This window comes from Erigeron canadensis, chromosome 7, assembly GCF_010389155.1.
Source record: "Erigeron canadensis isolate Cc75 chromosome 7, C_canadensis_v1, whole genome shotgun sequence".
Lineage (NCBI taxonomy): Eukaryota > Viridiplantae > Streptophyta > Magnoliopsida > Asterales > Asteraceae > Erigeron > Erigeron canadensis.
Window position 1 is genome coordinate 2,235,851 of NC_057767.1, and position 19,976 is coordinate 2,255,826.

The window sequence follows — 19,976 nt, forward strand, 5'->3', positions numbered from 1 at the left end:
ACCATCAATCAAGCACATTTTTGTTCATTTTAATAGTGATCTCAATATCTGACCATTTTTTAGGAGGTTGTATGTATTAAAAAAGGGTCTCTTTTAACCCGTTTATCCCGTTCTAGATTCAGCTTTAGTTATTTTATTTCACCTATTTGACATAGTTTATACTTTATAGCCCAAATCAACCCATTTACAAGACTGGGTCGACGTTGACACCTTTACTAGACTATTACTATTGATTACCATTTGGCTGTACTCGATATCCTAATAATGACTTTTAGTCATACTCTTAAAAAGACACATGTAAGATAAATATTTTGCATGCTTGTTGTATATGGAGGATATCTAATAGCTTTACACAATGAAATGCATGTTTTCAGGTTGGTTCAGGTAAATCATCCTTATTGAAGCTTATGGAGGGATCTATATATTCAAGTGGGTCTATGATAACTTCACTAAATATGATGAGCGCATACTTTCTTTGAGTCATAGATTTATAACCTATATATTGACCTATCTTTGCTTGGATATGTAGATTCCCTGTATTCGCTCTGGCACTATCCGTGATAATATCATATTTGGAAAGGATTATGGTCTGACAAGGTACTTCTCTCTAAGAATGAAGTCGAACAAACCTTTCAAAGATATTATTGATCAGAAGAGTTTGATCCCTAATCTTTTCAAGTGTACTCCATTCATTTGAGGTGTTGGGTAATGGATAGAAAGTGACAAACAAATACTTATCATATCAACGACACACAAGAAACAAGCAGGATGAGCGTAGCCATCAATTATATATGTCTAATAATATTAATAAAGCTATATTAGTGCTCAGCTTTTAGTCTTTCACCATATATTTTCATTCAACTTTATTATAAGCCATATATAATTTAGTTGACTCGACCCTGTCTATCAATCGCACCACATGGAAATTGGAGGATAGGGCATATTAAAATAAATAGATGTGTATATATATAGTCAAACCAATATTCATATGTAGTCCTTTTCCTTTACAAGATAAGATTGAATATGTCTATATATACATATACATCCAGTAATAATGAAATTGATCAATACAGTTAAATTTCTATATTAATTCTAAGATATATATAGTTACAAAAAATTGTACTCGTAATCGATATATAGATGATGTTATTGCAATTGAAACAAAGTCTTGAGATTGTAAGTTCCTGTGTTGGCTTTTTGGCTCCACATTTGAGAGGCCATTTCTTTGTAAGCTCTTTCAGTGAGATGATAAGAGTCCCAAAACAGATAGTCTTTAGGATTTTCACACACTTTAAATTCTTTTACTGGCGGCCTCTTTCCTCCACAGCTGTATGTTCCTCTAAACCGCCCTGTCCCACAACAAGCCGTTTTCCCTTGCTTGTAACCTAAACATGCATAATTAATGTTAGTTGGCAACTAATTACTTACTTAGTTTCAACTAAATACATATATAGTTAACAAGTACTAGGTAGATAGCTAGAGATATAGAGATGATACATGCTATATGATTGCACGTTATTTTTACCGTATTTTGATGGATGTTTTAGTCTATGCTGGAGGAAGCTATTGGCGTTGTATAGCGAATATTTGAAACCATGAAGATGCTTTGCTAATCCTTTGAGAGCCTCGCTGAATGCTTGGTTATGTAATTTTGCAAGTAATGAAGCTGCTTTAATGCACCCACCAGAGTCACTTGGTGGATTCAGAATGATCCTGAGTCCGGGAATACAACCCAATGGGCCTAAATTGAGAAACCCGAATTTTCTGCCTCCTCTTTTGTGCAACTCCTGCATGTCAAAATCAGCAGCTAGTCTTGAAAACCAAATTCACAATTACTACTCCGTCGTCCTAATTAATTCTAAATATATTGTCATGTAACTAAGCTAGTGAATGCGCTTACTGTAATCGCGGTTGTTATATTCCCGATCACGATTTCTATGAGCTGATCAGACTTGGTGGAGTTGAAATGGGTGGAATTGGTAATCAAGTAGGGGCTTATGTAATCGTTTGTTCCAATGCTAAACAAGTAGACAGCTTTTGACAATATCTTTCTGGCCTCAGTCTTGCCATATATCTTTCTCAACCGATTCTCTACCCTCTTATGATACCTTATTTGAGTTTGAAGACTGATTACCTGTTAATTAAAAAAGCACATGATGATGATCAGCAAGTACATTTAATTTATGCTGAACCTAGCCTTTAGGGAGTAGGGCCATTAAATAATTGTATATATAACATAAAATTTAGATATCCAAGGTACAATTATTTTATGGATGTTAAGTGTAACCTTTAGATTGCGTTTAGCATTTTCCTTTTAACTAAATCTTATCTAGAATTCATACTCTCGCCTTTCATCAATCTTTTGAGTATAGCATAATGTTGTCGTAAATGTAAACTTGTTTCATAAAAATATATATGGATAAAGTTTAACGCTCATGATACTACCCTCAAATGTCATTTAATTTAATGATGTCATCTTAAATTTGACCAATGGTAACACGTACACCATATGATATGATCAAGCACTTAATTATACGGCATATATATCTTGATGATACCAAAAGTCATATTATAATGATTCGTCGTATGGATGATAACCTATATATCAACCTGGCTATAGGTTGTGGTAGGGGTGTAAACGATACGAGACAATTCGTGAGCCACCCGAAATCGACTCGTAAATTATTCAAGATTGACTCGGTCTGAGCCAAACCGAGCTCGAGCTACTTGAGTAGATTTTTGAGTCAAGCTCGAGCCTCAAAATAACCTACTCGAAAAGCTCGCGAGCTTAATCGAATTTGTGCTTATTTACAATTTTATCCTTTAATATTATATGACTTTACATAATTACTATCCTACATAGCCGAGCTTAATCGAGTCGAGCTTGAAATTGTCGAGCTTATAAGACTAATTTTGACTTAAAACTTAATTTAATACTTAATCGAGTCGAGCGGAGTCGAGCTTGAAAGTGTCGATACATAAGTTGAGCTCGAGTTCGAGTTTGAAAATTAAAGCTCGGTCGAGCTCGAGTCGAGTTTCAATCTTCGAGTTTTGTAGTTGAAACGGGCTCGAGCTTGACACTGTATCGGATCGACTCGGCTCGTTTACACTCTTGGGTTGTGGGTCTAATCACATGATGGATATTTTGTATAAATTGTTTAGTTTTCCTAAGTTTTTCTTAGAAAACAAGAAAAAAGAGTTATGATAACTCGATCGAGACATAACATTAGAACATATGGTTTTTGTTGTAAAAATAATCATTTCTATTTATTATTTCTTTTGTTTTTTTTATTTAAATTTGAATTTGACATCTCTGGTAAGAATTTAACGATTTCACCGTTTCATTTGGAAAATGATCGATAATCTATTTTTCAAATGTGTATATATTAATTGGTTGACTTATTATAGATGTGAGACTCATCATTATGATTTGCAATTTTTTTTAACGACAAATTTGGATAAGTGACAGACCACTGGAATATCATCGACTCTCAGGTTATCATACGATCATATCACCACTAGGTAACTCATTAAATATGAGAAAACACCCTATGTGAGGTTTGAACCCATGACCTTATGGTCACAAGGCTTTTAGCCCATCACCAAAAAATCACTAGGAAGCCATGGACTTTAAAACTTTAAAATAATGTCAGTTTAATTATATATATATATATATATATATATATAGGAAAAGGCTCAAGTAAAAACCATTTGAATTGGAAGAACCATGAAAACTTTTAAATTATAACTTGACGTTCATATGTGAATGGTGTATGTGAACAAATTTGTCACATATGAACATATCAAATTATAATAAAAATCACCTTTGTACATATGTGAATGGTTCTCACATGAACCTCACCCTATATATATATATATATTATATATATATATAGGGATAGGTTAGGTAAAACATGCAGTACATATCTTAAGTAAAGCAGGGGGGGATTATGTAAAATTCATGGGAGGTTATGTAAAATTCAAGGGGTATGTATATTTATCAAATTTAAAAGTTTAATTGATAACTATTTTTAAAGTGGCAACACCTAAGCTTAGATAAAGTCTACATTACGGATCATTTTCCATATAATATATATATATATATATATATATATAATTATTGACTAATTAGAATAGTGAGATTGAGCAGAAAGATGTATGATTGACAAACTACATTGAATAATATACGTACACCATCCATTATTATTACTAAAAAGTTGAAACAATACATGTATAGCTTATAATAATAGGACCATTGATTAAATTGGCCTATATTGTTTTTAGTATTGGAGTTTAGCCTGAATTATGTCTTGGATGTATCTGCAACTTTCCTACCATTACATACCAATTTATCACATGCATTCATTCTATTTACCGAAAAAAATAATTTTATTTATAAGCAAAGTGTTTATCCTTAAAAGCAAGATCTACACTACTTTTCATTTTCTCAAAAAGTTAATAAAAAGTGTTTATTCATTTCTTTTATTATGCTATTTTTTTTATTCATTAAAAAAAAAACATTTCCATCTTATATACCTATGATACCACTAATAAATAATTTACAATATAAATCGCCCAGCCCGTAAAAATTAATATACCTACACGTATCACCTCTTTTTACATCAATACTTTTACATTATAACTACACTGCCACCGTTACCACCACCACTACCCATTGCCGCTATCACCACACTGCCGCTTATACCACTATCTTCGTTGCACTGTGCGAGTATGTGTCTAGTTGCAACAAAAATGTGTCATGCAAATATTTATTTATCTATAGTATATTATAAAAGAAATAACACTTTATTTTTAAAAATGTTGAAAAATATATATCATTTTTACTTTAGTGCCTTTTAAAATATTTTCATCTACAGGGTGAAAACCGGTGGCTCGGACCCTGTCGATGAGGGTTTTTCTCATATCTAATGGTGCGAGTTTTTTGACCCTTTTTGCATACCTCGCCGTTCAAGTCTTAAGAAGAGTCTAGGATAGTATTATTTGTCGCTTATCCATGACTTTGTAATTGCAAGTGTACTATTTCTGACGCCATCTAGTGCTTTGCTAGATGACGTTATGTTTATTTTAATAATATATTGCCATTCTAAAAAAAATAAAAAAATAAAAAAATTTCATCTACATTACCTTCTTAACATAATGATTAAATTATATTCTTTATCTTGTAAAATATCTCCATTGACCTTTTACATCAATCATTTTAACATTAATTATCTACGCCACTCGACTACCATCAACAGTCACCTTCACCACCGCATTACGACCATTGCCGTATTGCGCGGATAAAGTGTTAGTTTAGGTGAAAAGATTAATATGGTACGGAAAAAGAATCTCTAATTTAACATGTTATACTAAAGTTATATGTATAGGAAGCTTATTAACTAAATTAACAAGTTATAATTCCATTGATTAAATACAAGTATGATCTTTCCGGATCTGATTTCCTAAAATATAGACACGATTTGATTTGATTTGACTTTCCATCAATATTATAACTTCCCAAATAACTAGATGTTTCTCGACACTAATTAAGAGAAAATATTAAAATAGATTTAATACAAAAATTATAGTGTAACAATTTTAATATTAAATTATAGCCCTCGATTCAGATTTTATGCAGTTAAACTGTCTTATCTTTGTGATCATTTTTAAATCTTTTGGCCATCTAAGAAAAGGAAAGGCAATGAGGCATAATATTAGTGTAACATCCCATATTGGTCGCGAAAAGAAACAAAATCTTTCTTATAAGGGGCTGGATACCTTCCTATCAGATACGCTTTGAGAGAAGCAACATTGTGAGGTTGCGACCAAAGCGAAGAGCATCTAATATGATGGCTTGGGCTGTTAAGACAGTGTTTTAAATAGCGGTACGTACCAGCCGGTATTACCCGGAATGCCGGATACCGGGTGGTACCCGAGTACAACTATCCCGGTATTTTGTCAAACATTTTCACTATTCAATACCGGCCGGTATTACCGGAATTGTAATACCAGTATTTTGATTATTTTTTTATGAAATTTTTTAAAAATTATTTTATGATACTTTAATGTTATGTTTTGTTATTTGTAAACTTCAAAACTTATATTTTGTTATGAAATACCTATTTAGTATTATTTTTTAGTGAATTGTACTTGTATTTGCAAAACCGTGCTGCTGAGACTAAAGCGGACTCAATATCTGATAGGTGGTTTGGGCTGTTAGAGAGATGGGAGTGGAAGCGGGGTGGGGTGTGGTGAAGGGCGGCCCCGCATGGGAACACCGCCGCCGGTGGTGTGGGGTGGGGAAAAGGGGAGCGGTTTTGGGGATGGAACACCGAAGAGAGAGAAATTCGTGGGGGGCCCATTGGATCTGAAACAACCAACCAGAAGCTGCCACATGGACATGGGACCTAGCTAACGGCTAGATGTTGTTACCGTTTTTTTTTTTTAATCTCACCCATCTTTCTTTTCACTATATATATCCAACACAATTTTTAAACAACATAACACAACACAAACTTCAAATCCAAAACCCTCCAATTTTATATAAAAAAAACACTTCTTCTTTATAAAAAATAAACACCCATTACCAATGGATCCAAAGAAAACCAAAAAAAATCCTTTCAACAAATCAAAATATCGCTTAAATGATCCACAAATGCATGCCAATTTTCATCCAAATCAATTCATGCCTCCACCAAATAATCCTCCTCCAAATCAATTTTATTCTCAATCATTTCAACCTCCTCCAAATCAATATTCTCAACCTCTTCCAAATCAATCTTATTCTAATCCATCACCATATCAATTTTCTCAACCTTCAACTCCTCCGCTTATTATCCACAACCGGCGTCTCCACAAATGTTTGGCTACGGTTCAAGCCCATCTACGCAAACCAACGCCCAATTCTTAAACATGGATAGAATGAACGATTTTATTCCGATCGAGGAAGATGTTCATCAAGATGACGAAGAAGTTGAAATTGTAGCGGAAACCCAACAAGACGATGTTCAAAAAGATGATGACGTGCAAGAAGTCCAAGATTGCGGGAAAAAGACGAAGACAAAACGTGAAAATTGGACGCCGGCACAAGAGGTTGCTTTGGCACAAGCTTGGGTTCAAATTTCCGAATGCAAAAAATATGGAAATGAACAAAAAGCGGATGGTTTTTAGCGTCGTGTACTTGAGCATTACACCTCACTTGTCGGCCCGACCACACGGACCATTCATGGGTTAACGCCAAAGTGGAAACAAATGAACGCCACCATGGGTCTCTTCAACGGGCTATACAATCAAGCGGTACTCTTACTTATATAGTTTGCTTAGTTTTTAGTAATTATATAGTTTTGTTCGTAGTTGTTAATAATTATATAGTTTTGTTCGTAGTTGTTAATAATTATATAGTTTTGTTCGTAGTTGTTAATAATTATATAGTTTTGTTCGTAGTTGTTAATAATAATTATTATGTAATATGGTATTCTTTTTTTGTAGAAACAAGCCAAGGGAAGCGGGTGCAACGACTTGGATATTATGAGAGTCACTATGGCGGATTTCAAGACCCGCACCAAGAAGGAATTTCCTCACCACGCCGCATGGGATGTTGTGAAGATACACGACAAATGGGCCGAGCAAGAATGTTTCCAAATATACCAAGACATGGGACCTTCACGTAGCGACTCTTCAAAAAGGAAATCTGGAGAATATGAGACGGCCAGCACCGGGCACTTCATTCCCGACATGAATGAAGACCCAAACCCTCCATTGGAAGCGGCAGCAAAAAAGGGAAAAAAGAAGGCATCCGCATCCGGATCCGCCTCCTCAACTGTGGCGGATGACATTAGCGAGTACGCCAAAAGGAAGACGAGATACTTGGATGAAAAACACGAGACGGATGAGAGGCGCGCAAGACAGCGGGACATCTTGTTTTTCACCAACTCGCATGCTCATATAACCGATCCCGTGATGTTGGAAATCGTTCTTAGCGAGAAACGCGAAATTGCCGCAAGACATGGATGGCAATGCCCTTTTTAGTTTCGTTCGTGTAATGTTTTCATTTGAATAGTTGTTGGACTTGTTTTTGGTTCCGTCGTAATTTTTTTTTAAGTATTATTATGTACTTTTTTATTTATTAATAAATGTTTTTTAAATGTTTTAAATTTATAGAGTAAAAATAAATGGAAATAAAAAAGATGATATGGAAATTGGGGTTGGGGTGAGTGGCGCCACCATTTTGGGATGATTTGGGGTGAATTGGGGAAGTTTGAGGTGGAAGGTTTTTATTGAAAGATGGTGATGTGGAAATTTGGGGAAGATTGGGGTTGGGGTATCCACTCCCACCCCCCTTAAAGATAGTGTCATCCCAAACTTGAAATACCACAACATTGTGGCATCTTATACTCGTTACCGAACTCGAAACATGACCTGATTTTGTTTTGAAATATCAGTGTTCGTTAATTATTTGGAAACCCGCCTCATGCCCTGCTAAGCTCACCCCGACCCAAACTTAAATTTTGAAGTATCAAGTTTAATTTCCGGTCGTGTTTTGAAATATTTGGTCATTGCTAATCTATAAAATATTTACAGCGAGAGAAAGGCGTGAACTCAATCAATTAGATGAAAAATAATTAATAATTAGTCTATAAGAGAAGAGATTGGGAAAAGTGTGGGTGTGGGGGGTCAACATATAAAAAGTGGTTTGGTTGGTAATGCACCAAACATAATGAGTGGTCTAAAAATGTTGTGTAACCTCCAGTTAGAAAGCCAAATCTCTAAACAACTTTCCTTTTTCCATCATATCAATAGAAACAACTAATGATTTATATTAATATATTAGAAAAGTAGTACTAGTATATACTAGTAGCTAGTAGTAGTCTGTTGAACCTTAACATAAGGATATATACAGTATCCAAATCCAATAGTGCTTAGTTACTAGTACAATATTTACTAAAAGTAAATAAATATGATCTCAATTCGTCAAAGATTAAGTGTTTATAAATGGTGGGGATAAGAGTGAGTGAATGGTACTTACAGATCCGTGAAAGGTTTCAAGAAGAGCTCCAGCTCCGGCTGATGCGAAGTTGGCTCCATATATGATGTACTTTTCCCAACTCAGGCCGGGCTCCGTGTATGGACGAATCAATGGCAACTTTGCATATTCAGCTATATATAAATATATAATTTTCAAAATTTAATTAATGGGCGGTATATGTATGTAGTAGTAGTAGGAGTAGTTATGAGAATATACATATACAACGAGCTAGAGGCAGGTGGAAAGTAAGCACACATATATATATAGAAATAGAAATGAGACAAATTAAGAATGTACGACATATATAGTAAAAAGGAAGGAAGGGAGGGCCGGTGGGAGGGTGAATTAAGTAATTACATACATATGAAATCAGGAATGATACGGCCATCTGAAAAGCGGCCGGTGGGGAAGCCAAAGTATGTTTCGCCATAAGGAGGGAAGTTGGACTGGTCGAGAGTGGATGTGTTGATGTAGTTGTTGTTTCCAGGATCAAAGTATGAGTCTCCAAACACGAATAACGCCGCATTCTTATTCTTATTATTATGCTTATGATGATGATGGGATTCTACTTCAATCGATCGACACACTACAATCCAACTGCTGAACAAGAAGGAGACCAACAAAAAGAAGACCACTGAATGTGAAGGTACTGTCATTAGATCCAAATACTACTACTAATCAATAATAAAACAAATACGGGGAAGCTAGTTCTTTATTTACATATATATACATCTCACACCCTTCCTCCATTCTGTTGACTATATAAATATATATTATTTATTTATTCATTTTATTGCTTGCATTTTGCATTTTGAGTTTGTTCTCGCAATCTTTTTGGGTATCTTTTCAGTTTAATTTACATACAACTTTTCACGACTATATATATTATTAACATATATAGAGAGATGTCACGCGGGTACCCATCCTACTAGTAGCTAAAATAATGATAAAAAAAATCCAACGCAAGTCTATATCTATATAATACTCTATCTCAATTTGATGATGTGAGCTCACCACATCATATTTTTTTTACGTGGCGATCTCATGTCGTTAGTCTCTTAAACACTGACACGTAAGTTGACACCTGTACATACTTAACAAATCATCATCCAGTCAACAACCACATAGCTTTTATTAATTATAAATAAATAGCATATTAAAAAGTCATAAACAAGATTAGAACCTACAACCTCAAGTCTTTTATGTGAAACATAAACCACTTGATCTAATGAGATTTTTGTTTATATTTTGGAAAACATGATAGATATTCGGTCTAAAAATCCCACGAAAATTATTAAAAATATTATTTATATTTTAATGACATATTCTAAATTTATAAAAGTTTCCATATTTTAAAAATCTTTTTAATTCTTATTAAAAAATAATAATGATTCTTAATTTTTTTAATATAATATCTTTTGAGATATAATTTTTTTATATATTTTTTATTTTCCAACATAAATATATTACAAAAATATAAACTTTAGATTACTTGGAACATAAAAAAATGTTGTCTTAATTTAAATTGAATTTATGTTTTTATATACACTATGTTTAATTCTTTGAGGGTGGACGTAATACTTAAGGAGGCAAGGTGTTGATCAACCGGTGACCAGTTGGAACATCACCCGCCCTGTAGGTACCAAAAGGGTGGGTAGCAAAGTGGTGATGGTGGTGTAAATCTGGTTTCTTCCTCACCCTCTTACCTTTTTAATTTTATCTTTTTCTTTGTTTTAATTTTATCATTCTCAACCTCACTCAGTATGTATATTATGTATGTTAATATGAAAAGAGAGTATAAATACGCACAAAAATATAGAAAACAAAAGTGAAACTTACTTCTCATTCAATGACAGAGTAAGCCTTAAATAGGCAAAACTACATCTCATGTGATCCTAAAAATAAGCAAATAAACTACCAACTCTATCTAAGGAATTGGTCATGGGTATGACCCATAACGTCCATATTCTCAATTGCATATAATTCGGTCAACCCCATGACTTTATACCATTTATTTATACCATTTATTTGAAGCAACACTAATACCAACTCAAATACTAACTTAAATAAAACCAACTCAAACTAAATAATATGACTGAGTCAAGATTAATTCTTACATAGACGGTGAGAGAATGGTGAAATATTCATTGCTTGTGGAAGGGATGAGAGAGGATGAAAAAAAGTGAAGATTTATCTTGAGGTTTATAATTTTTCCTTCTAATAATGTTTATTACTTTGTCATCTGACATTTTACTTCATTACATAAAAAAATATATTCGTTCTTTGATAACAGTTTTTTTTTATATTGAATATTTGTTGAACTATTTGATAGAAATTTATGTTATCCCGTGCAATGCACGGGGCTAAACCTAGTTAATAATAAAATAGGGTTTAATTGATTAATTGTTTGGGACCGTCCGTCCATCGCGACGAAGAATGCATTCAAACTTACGCACTTTGGGGGCCTGCCCGGAGTTGAACTTAAAGACATTATTCACGTTCACATTATTATTATTATTATATAAATATTTTATTATTAAACTATCATGTTAGTTGATTAATTAAAATGCTTTATGTTACTCAAAGTTCAAACTAGGCCCATGTTACATGCATCATTTTTCTATATCGCCTTTAATAAAGATTTGCAACTAACCACCTCTTCCTTTTTTTTTCTTTTTACTTGAATTGAACTTCATACGCCATATTTTGAAGGCAAACTAATGTGCGGTCTTTTGGTCATGTGGGCTTGGCCGCTTGGGATGTACAGGCCTGGCCCGACATACGAAGCAAGAGGAAATCAGTACCCCGCGAGTAGAGGTGTACAAAAAAACCGATTAACCGAACCGATTCAAAAGTTAACCTATAACCGTAACCGGTTAGTAACCTATACAGTGATAATCGATTATAGGTTAGGAAAAACCGACAATTAGGAATCGATTTGACATTTTGAAAATAGAAACCGATCATAACCGGTTAACCGGTAATCGGTTAATTTTTTTTAAAAAAAACCGGTTAATCGGTTAACCTACCATACATACACAAATAATATATATATACTGATTAACACTAGCCAGTCTCATACCTTTTACTTTACACTCACCGCTGCCTTAATTCCTTAAACTCCTTTTCTAGACCTTTTCTTCCCTATTCAATCGATGACATAAAAAAACCCCACAAAAAACCCATTCAACTTCTTCTCCATCTTCAAGTTTACCGGTTTGGGTTTTTTCCTGGTGTGTGATCTTGTTTGATTTGATTTGATTTGTTGACGACGAGGACCAAGAACCCCCGATGAAGATTCAGATAATAGAACCAGAAATTGATGGGATTTGATTTGATTTGTTGAATCCATGTGACAAAACTCGCAGGAGTGTTTTTTTTAATAGGGATGGATTGGAAGTCGGTAGAGATGGGTTCCAAGGTAAGACTTTAATAACTTAACTTTTTTGAATCATTTGTATGATGTGTCCGGTTAAAAAAAACTGGAAATAGGTTAACCGGTTATTATTAACCGGAACCGATTACACCGGTTAAGGTTTTTCCAAACACAAACCGGTTATTAACCGGTATAGGTTAACCGAAACCGGTTATTTTTAAAAAAAAAAAACGATTTCGGTTATTATATATAAATCCGGTTAACCGAAAGTTGCAATTCTACCCGCGAGTATGTCAAAGAGCTTGGGTAAACTATATATCAACCATCACAACAAGTTAAGACTAAATAAATCAGTCAATCATATACTCTCTCTGTTCCATTTTAATTGTCTTATTTTGACTGGTCAAATCTTTTTCTTCCGAGTTTGACCATAAATACTTTTGTTTGTGTTATATATTGATTGATGAAAGTTGTATCAATGAAAAATACATTTAAAACTCATTCAATTCGTATATGTTATATCAAGTGTTATATAACACAAACAAAAATATTCACGGCCAAATTTTAAAGAAAAAGACTCAAAAACTCAAAATAAGTCAATTAATATGGGACGGGGGAGTATATGGTATGACATGCTCTTTGCCTTTACAAGATATATATGAAAGACAAAGAAATGAAGACCGGTAAGTATAAAGAATTAACTATAAGTTAGTCTATACTAGAAAATTAAAGTATTCAGTAGGATGCAGAGTGGTGTAATAACGTATGAAATTAAAAAAATTGTTAGAGTTTTAGAAGGGAGTTCAGCAGTATAGATAAAAATAAAAAATAAAAAATAAAAAAAATAAATAAAAGAAACCTACTTAGTACGTTGTTCATGAAGCAACAATGTTGTATCTAAAACCTTTTTTCATTTATGTTCAAAAATTAAAAATACTTCTTTTCATTTAAATCAGGCCAAGTTAACTAATGGACCATGCCCATGGGCCATGTCTAAGAGTGTTACTGGAATCCATCAAATCATAAAGCATATCAAGAGATGGACATTTGACTCATGGACCGACTATTTGGGATTTTTTTTCTGATTTTCGAGTTTCTTTCTATCAGTTTGAGCAATATTCAAACTTTGTATTTTCCATGTATACTTCATGGTTTCCAGATACTAAAAATTAGATAAGAAATCAATTAGATACGAACCACAATTTTAAGAAGACTATACAACTACTTCAAAAGATAATGTGATATGCAAAAAATGTATGTTTCACTTTCATAATTCATAAAATTACCTTCCATCTTGCCAGTCGGTTTCAAAACACGTACATTAAAATTTAAATTAAACTATTAAATGAAGTACTATTTGGAATAACGTACAAAGTGAATAGACATACACAAACTGCTCTCTTGTCTTCGCAAGGCAGAAGGATCGAACACATAAACTTTGATGTGTTCACATTGGGTTCGAATCATGACAATGCCCTAAAGGGTTTGCTTTCTCATGTGTAGATGGGTATAACATTACTAACATTTGCATGTGGCAGAATTTGAAACCTTAACCCCCTAGGAAAAAACCACAAAGTCCAAAACTCCCTAACCACTGGACTATCACTCCAATGACAAAACAAAAGTATACGTCCTAACCACTGGGCTATCATCCCAATAGCAAAAACAAACGTGTTAACCACTTCGATTCAAGCATTAGTTAATTTTCCTAGCAACATTGACCATAAAAATTAAATCTCATAGCCCATATATACTGCTTTATAAAAATTATACCTTTATGTTGAAAGTTTAAAAAAAAGACATGCGAATTAACCAAATTACTCTTAATGATATAAATTACCACAAAGCCTTAATATTATATTGCACCATTAGTCCTTTATTATAAAATATATGTACTACCCATTTTAAATCAAACACCTTTACATCAAGGGAAAAATCCATAAAAAGGTAACCTATTTACACGAATTTCCTATTAAAGGTAACCTATTTTGTTTTCATCTATTTAAAGGATCCTAGTTTCAAAAATTTCCTAATAAAGGGTATCTCGTTAATTTTTGACAGACGGAGCCTGTTAAGTGCCATGTCACTGATGCCACGTCATCAGTTTGGCTGATGTGGCACTTGACTTTGACCCTTCTTTTTCAGCAAATCATTGAAAACCCTTTGATCTACATGGAGCCTAATAAATTATTTGAACAACAATCATTGACTAATACATTTTCCAAAAGAACTGCTAACATCCAAAATGCATCTTCTTCCGTTTTCATCATGAGTAACAATAATGCAGCAACATAATTTAATCCCTGCATCAAATACATCTTAGTTATCACAATTGACAATTTACAAACAAAGAAGAAGATTCAAAAATCCTGAAAAATATCAACTTTTTGTGTCTTATATTGTTTGATTTCCTAGTCCTACTACTTCAACCTCAGTGTGGCAAAATTAACCCATTTGCATATAAAAGGGGTCAATGACTCAATATATGAATGTTATTTAACTAAAAGGAGAATGACCCATTTGCATTCAAATGCACAGATTCTCTATAAATAACTTGATTGAAAAGAATTTCAAATATTATTATAACTGGTTTTTTAATCATACATGACATATTAAGTATCTATATAATTTGTAAAATGAATAAAAGAATTGGTGATGGGTTAGCCCAACCCGACTGTTTCAGCCTGTATTAAAAATCACCGATTTTGACCCACACAGATTTTGGCAATCAACCAAACCTACCTGAGCTGCTCATTTTGCCCTCTATACTTCTAGCTTTTTTGTGGATTTTATAGTCTTCTCTGCCATTTTACTCCAACGTATTTGAATTGTATACAACAAGCAACCAAGAAGAGCAGATATCACATGTAAGCAACAAACCACAAACGGATGTCAGTAATTTTGATATTCTAGCTGAACAACTATATATGTTGATAACCAAGAAGAGCATATATTGCATTTAAGCAACAAACCACAAATTGTGTCAGTAATTTTGACATTCTACCTGGGTTGTTTGATGTCCACGAAGTCCATCTTCTTGCTACATCACCAAAAAAAAACAACTAGAAACAGGTCCTCCAAATATGTTAGACATTTAATAGTGTTTAATTGATAAGAAATCGAACGAATTTGAGGATGGGGAAATTAGGGTTTTTGAGTTTTGGGGGGAAAAGAGAAAAGGGGGAAGAACTATGACAGGGAGAAAGAAAAGGGAAAAAGAAAATAAGTATCCGAGATATTACGTCGATATATATATATAGGTCGGTCAAAGTCAAGGGTGACATGGCACTTAACGAGCTTCGGCTGTCAAAAACTAAAGATATACCTTTTATTAGGAAATTTTTGAAAATAGAATCCTTTAAATAGACGAAAACAAAATAGGTTACCTTTAATAGGAATTTCGTGTAAATAGGTTACCTTTTTTATAGATTTTTCCCTTACATCAATTACTCACGTACAGTTTCTTTTTTTGACACCACCATCACCATCCGTCGGCGCCATCACACCGCCGTCATCATCCCCGCATTGCATGGGTACCAAGATTATATATATATATATATATATATATATGGGGGGGTGAGATATTTTGAGACCACCTCTTATTTTAAGACCAACTAGGACCATTGATTTTTGTACACCATCATGATCTACAAGACTTTTTGTAAAAACACTAACACTTTCCGGTGACGGTCCCACCAGAAAATCATGTGTAAGTTAACTTACACATGATTTTTCTGTGGGCCCATATATCAATTCTATATTTACCTATCACCCTTTCTCTTTCCTAAAATTTCAACCAATCATTTTTTCTCTCTCTCCTGCATAAATCATTTATTCCTCCAATTCATTCAAAATCTTTTATCTCGTACATCGATAAATTATAAAAATTATATGGGTGTTCTTAAAATTTCATGATATTTAATTAGAGATCTCATTCGATATAGACGAATTTTTAAATGCGAGGGCGGAGCCCGTACGATGAAGGCATTTGGCTATCACACTCCATGACCTATCACCCCACCATCTGACCGCCGCAACGCGCGGGTACTCGCTCTCGTATATCGTAAAACGTGAACGTATGATATCTTACTACATTTGCTAGTTTACAGCTACCTTTTGGTATACAAATATAACTTTGTGGTTTAAAACTTTTATTACTAGCTTAATAGGAAATAGGATACAATAATTTTTATATGAGCCTGTACATGCTAGATTAATATTCTAAAAAAAAATACGTACACTACCCCAATTTGTTATGAGAATACATTATTGATGAATGAAATAAACATGTACATTAGAGTCATTTCACCTCTAAGTTGTTATATATATAAATTTGCCAAACACTAAATGCGCAGATTATTTGATTATCTCGATTTCAAAATGCAAAATCAAATCCAAACACTAAGTTTTTATATCACGTTTTGTTACAACTGATTTTCTAATTCTGATTTTATATATATCATAATTCATTTTGAAAATGCAACCCCAAGCACCCCTTAACATCTTCTGCAACATAAATGTTTGGTAATATGAGAGGGGAGTCAACAAATACAGAAGGCAAAAAAAAAAATGCAAAACTTGAAAATGGGCAAAAGTGATTGAGAAAGAGTAATTAAGACAGCAAACTTAGTTTGGAAAGGCAAGACATATGACAGTAACTATGATTTTCAAAGCAGAAACATCATCCTAGCTCTGCATTATGTCTAGTACTAGAAAATAGGAAATGAAAATCTTAATAGTGAGCACAGGTATGAGTCGTTCCATCGTTCTGCTTTCCACACTCGTAACAAAAGTGATGCCCGCACCTGCGAGTCATGAATCAGTGCTAGATCTATAGAAACAAATTAAGCAAAGTCCTAGTTTAATTAATTAACCTGCAAGAGATATGTGGACATCCAGAAGTTCTTTCAACAAAGACCTTGCAGCTGGGGCACCTCATCCATTTCTTGGTTTTAGCAAGATCCATCAACATAAGGTCCTCTGGCTCTCTCTCTCCGTTTTTATACTCGCTACAATCCAACCCGCAATGCCATGCCACTCTACACTGAGCACAAAACAGCCTGTTACATGACGGACATTCGGAGGAAGTGACCGCGACCCCTGCATCATCATCGTCCACCAACATGGCTGAACAGTCTTTAAAAGGGCAGTAAATGAACTTGTCAGACCCCATGATCAGAGACTCGCACAGCACGTCCTCCCATCTTTCCAGAACTTGTTTCGGTACCATACCCTGACACACTTGAGGTCCTATTACACCTGTGCAATTCGGGTCAGGACACTTGACCATGGCTGAGTTTTCTTTGATCATAGCTGCAACATGTTGGCAGATGCAGTCTGTGCAATACACGTGACTGCAAACGTTGGTGTTCCGAAACATCTCTGACTCGGTTTTGGAGTCCATGCAAATGCCGCAGTAAACTAGGGGCTCATATAAGAATACAGTTTTAGATTCCACCAATAATAATGGCTGTTTGTTCTTCAATAGTACCAATGATGACTGGTCCTCGTTTTCGTTTAACGTACTAGAAGAAGCTGACGATGATGGTATTAAATTAGCGGCAGCAGAAGAAGAAGAGTGAATAAGTGCCTCTTGAAGCTGGAGTTCTTCGGCGTCGGAGATGGGAAAGAGTTCATCGTTATCGTGTAAGGCTGAGAAATACTGTTCATCAACAATATTGTGATGATGATCAGAAGAGGTTGAACTGCTGGCCGCCATCTGATCAATCACTACTCCATTCGATCCATCGATCTGTGTACGTATGATGATTTAAGTACCCGCGCGGCCATTCATTCATTCATTATTATACGTACGTGCACATAGAAAGAAATTAAGAATGAATATTAATTCAATTAAATGCAAAAATAAATAGAGATCAATCCATCGATAAAACCCAAGTTATCAAGGAATGTCAAGAGGTGGTAGTTTTGGTCCTTGAACGCTTGTGTTATTCAAATTCCAAACAACGGTTTAATTACCACTTTTAATGATTTTGATTTTTGGTAACCCGACTAAACTTTTTGCAGCAACCCTGAGAGGGGCCCGCTTTTATGCTGTCATATTTACCATTATAGACATGGGGGCCCACACCTTTTTCACTTTCGCTGCAAAAAGTAGTGGTGGTCGAGATATTAAAAAATAGTGGTGGGGATATGGGGGGCGTTTTTGAATCTTGTGCTTTTTAAAAAAAAAACTAATACGGAGTAATAATTACAGTACCTTTTTCAAAAAACAAAACAAGTGATTAAATTAGCTAGCAGATACTAAAACGCCTTTTTCATCGACCTCAGTGACTCTGGCTCCCATTATTCACATTACTACTGATCGATAAAAGAATAATTTATAAGGGGTCTCCAACGCAGGCATAAATTAAACTGCCTTCCGCGTCGCCGTGAAACAATGGGTTCGCCGTTATAATCAGCGCGTCGATGTGAAAGATTAAGCTTTGCTTTATTTTATAAAAATAAAAAAAATACTGTACCATAGATACAGTCAATACATACACTTGAAAATGAAAACCCCTAAACGATATGATGCCGAATGGATTATACACACAAAAATAATAAAGAAAAAATTAATTAGTGGGCTGGGGAATGATATTTATTGATTACCTTTCTGTGCGTGTGATACTACTGGAAATCGGTAGAGAAACTAAAGAACGAATATTTTGCTGCTTACTAAAGTGTACTTTGTGTGACTGAGAAGATCCATATATGGCAGATACACACGTACATCAATATTTTTAGAGGTAATTTCGTATATACCCATTTTTCCAACTTATTAAAAAGTTGTAAAATGTCCCCATATAAACTATGGTTATCCATAGGACATTATTCAGATAGTTAAGTTTAAATTTTGAATTTCTGAAGTGTTTTGATTAATTATATATATCACGTAATACATCTATCTGTACAAATTCCGTATGCGTTTTTAACTCAAAGTCGTTGAGTCTCTCTACTCTCCGTAGAGAATAGAGATCTAGATATGAGACATTTTGGTTTTTCATGGATAAAATTTTAGACTGAAAATTCTATAGGAAAAAGTTTTTCGTGTAAAACAATGATAATTAATTATACAGTATGTTAGTTTTATAACCTTTTAATGTATAAAATGATGTTTTTAAGTGTTTTGATTGTGTTCGTATTTTAAGAGTGTCCTTATCGTAATGTTACTCTACTAGTATATTACATATATTTAATTTATTTATATTGCATTAAAAGAAATTTTAATATTTACTAGATTTTAGACCCGTGTCAAATGCACGGGATTTACAACATTATCATTATAAGGAATAATATGTGCAAAACGATAATATATACTGGTAAGTTAGTATGTAAAACTATACTCTAAAAAAATTGAGATATTCAAATGTAAATACAGAGTCCTAATTCAAATGGTTTAAAAAAAGTTTATATATCATCCTTCATCTTTTGCAATACTTTTTTTAGACGACATTATTGAAGTGATTTTTGTCTTTCCATCTGTCTTATATCAACACATTGAGACCCTTTTTCAACTTAACCCGAGAGACCGTAATATACAATTGCCCATATATAAAAACTTAATGTTATAAA

At 33.8% G+C, this 19,976-nt stretch overlaps 2 protein-coding genes across 3 annotated transcripts; both read right to left on the reverse strand.

Annotated features, from left to right (window-relative positions):
- Positions 1-941: 941 nt before the first annotated feature.
- Positions 942-9,793, reverse strand: LOC122608036 (GDSL esterase/lipase 5-like). The gene is made up of 5 exons (XM_043781119.1): positions 9,387-9,793; positions 9,026-9,156; positions 1,901-2,134; positions 1,526-1,787; positions 942-1,385 (listed from the first exon to the last, which is right to left on the reverse strand). Exons 1-5 carry the CDS (start codon positions 9,679-9,681, stop codon positions 1,147-1,149), a joined length of 1,161 nt encoding a protein of 386 aa, XP_043637054.1. The 5' UTR covers positions 9,682-9,793; the 3' UTR covers positions 942-1,146.
- Positions 9,794-16,942: 7,149 nt separating this feature from the next.
- Positions 16,943-18,195, reverse strand: LOC122608724 (E3 ubiquitin-protein ligase RNF144A). 2 transcript variants are annotated; one of them, XM_043781816.1, is made up of 2 exons: positions 17,276-18,195; positions 16,943-17,169 (listed from the first exon to the last, which is right to left on the reverse strand). In XM_043781816.1, exons 1-2 carry the CDS (start codon positions 18,118-18,120, stop codon positions 17,088-17,090), a joined length of 927 nt encoding a protein of 308 aa, XP_043637751.1. In that variant the 5' UTR covers positions 18,121-18,195; the 3' UTR covers positions 16,943-17,087. The 2 variants fall into 2 exon arrangements, with proteins under 2 accessions (XP_043637751.1, XP_043637752.1); XM_043781817.1 differs by having other exon boundaries at positions 17,048-17,206.
- Positions 18,196-19,976: the final 1,781 nt, after the last annotated feature.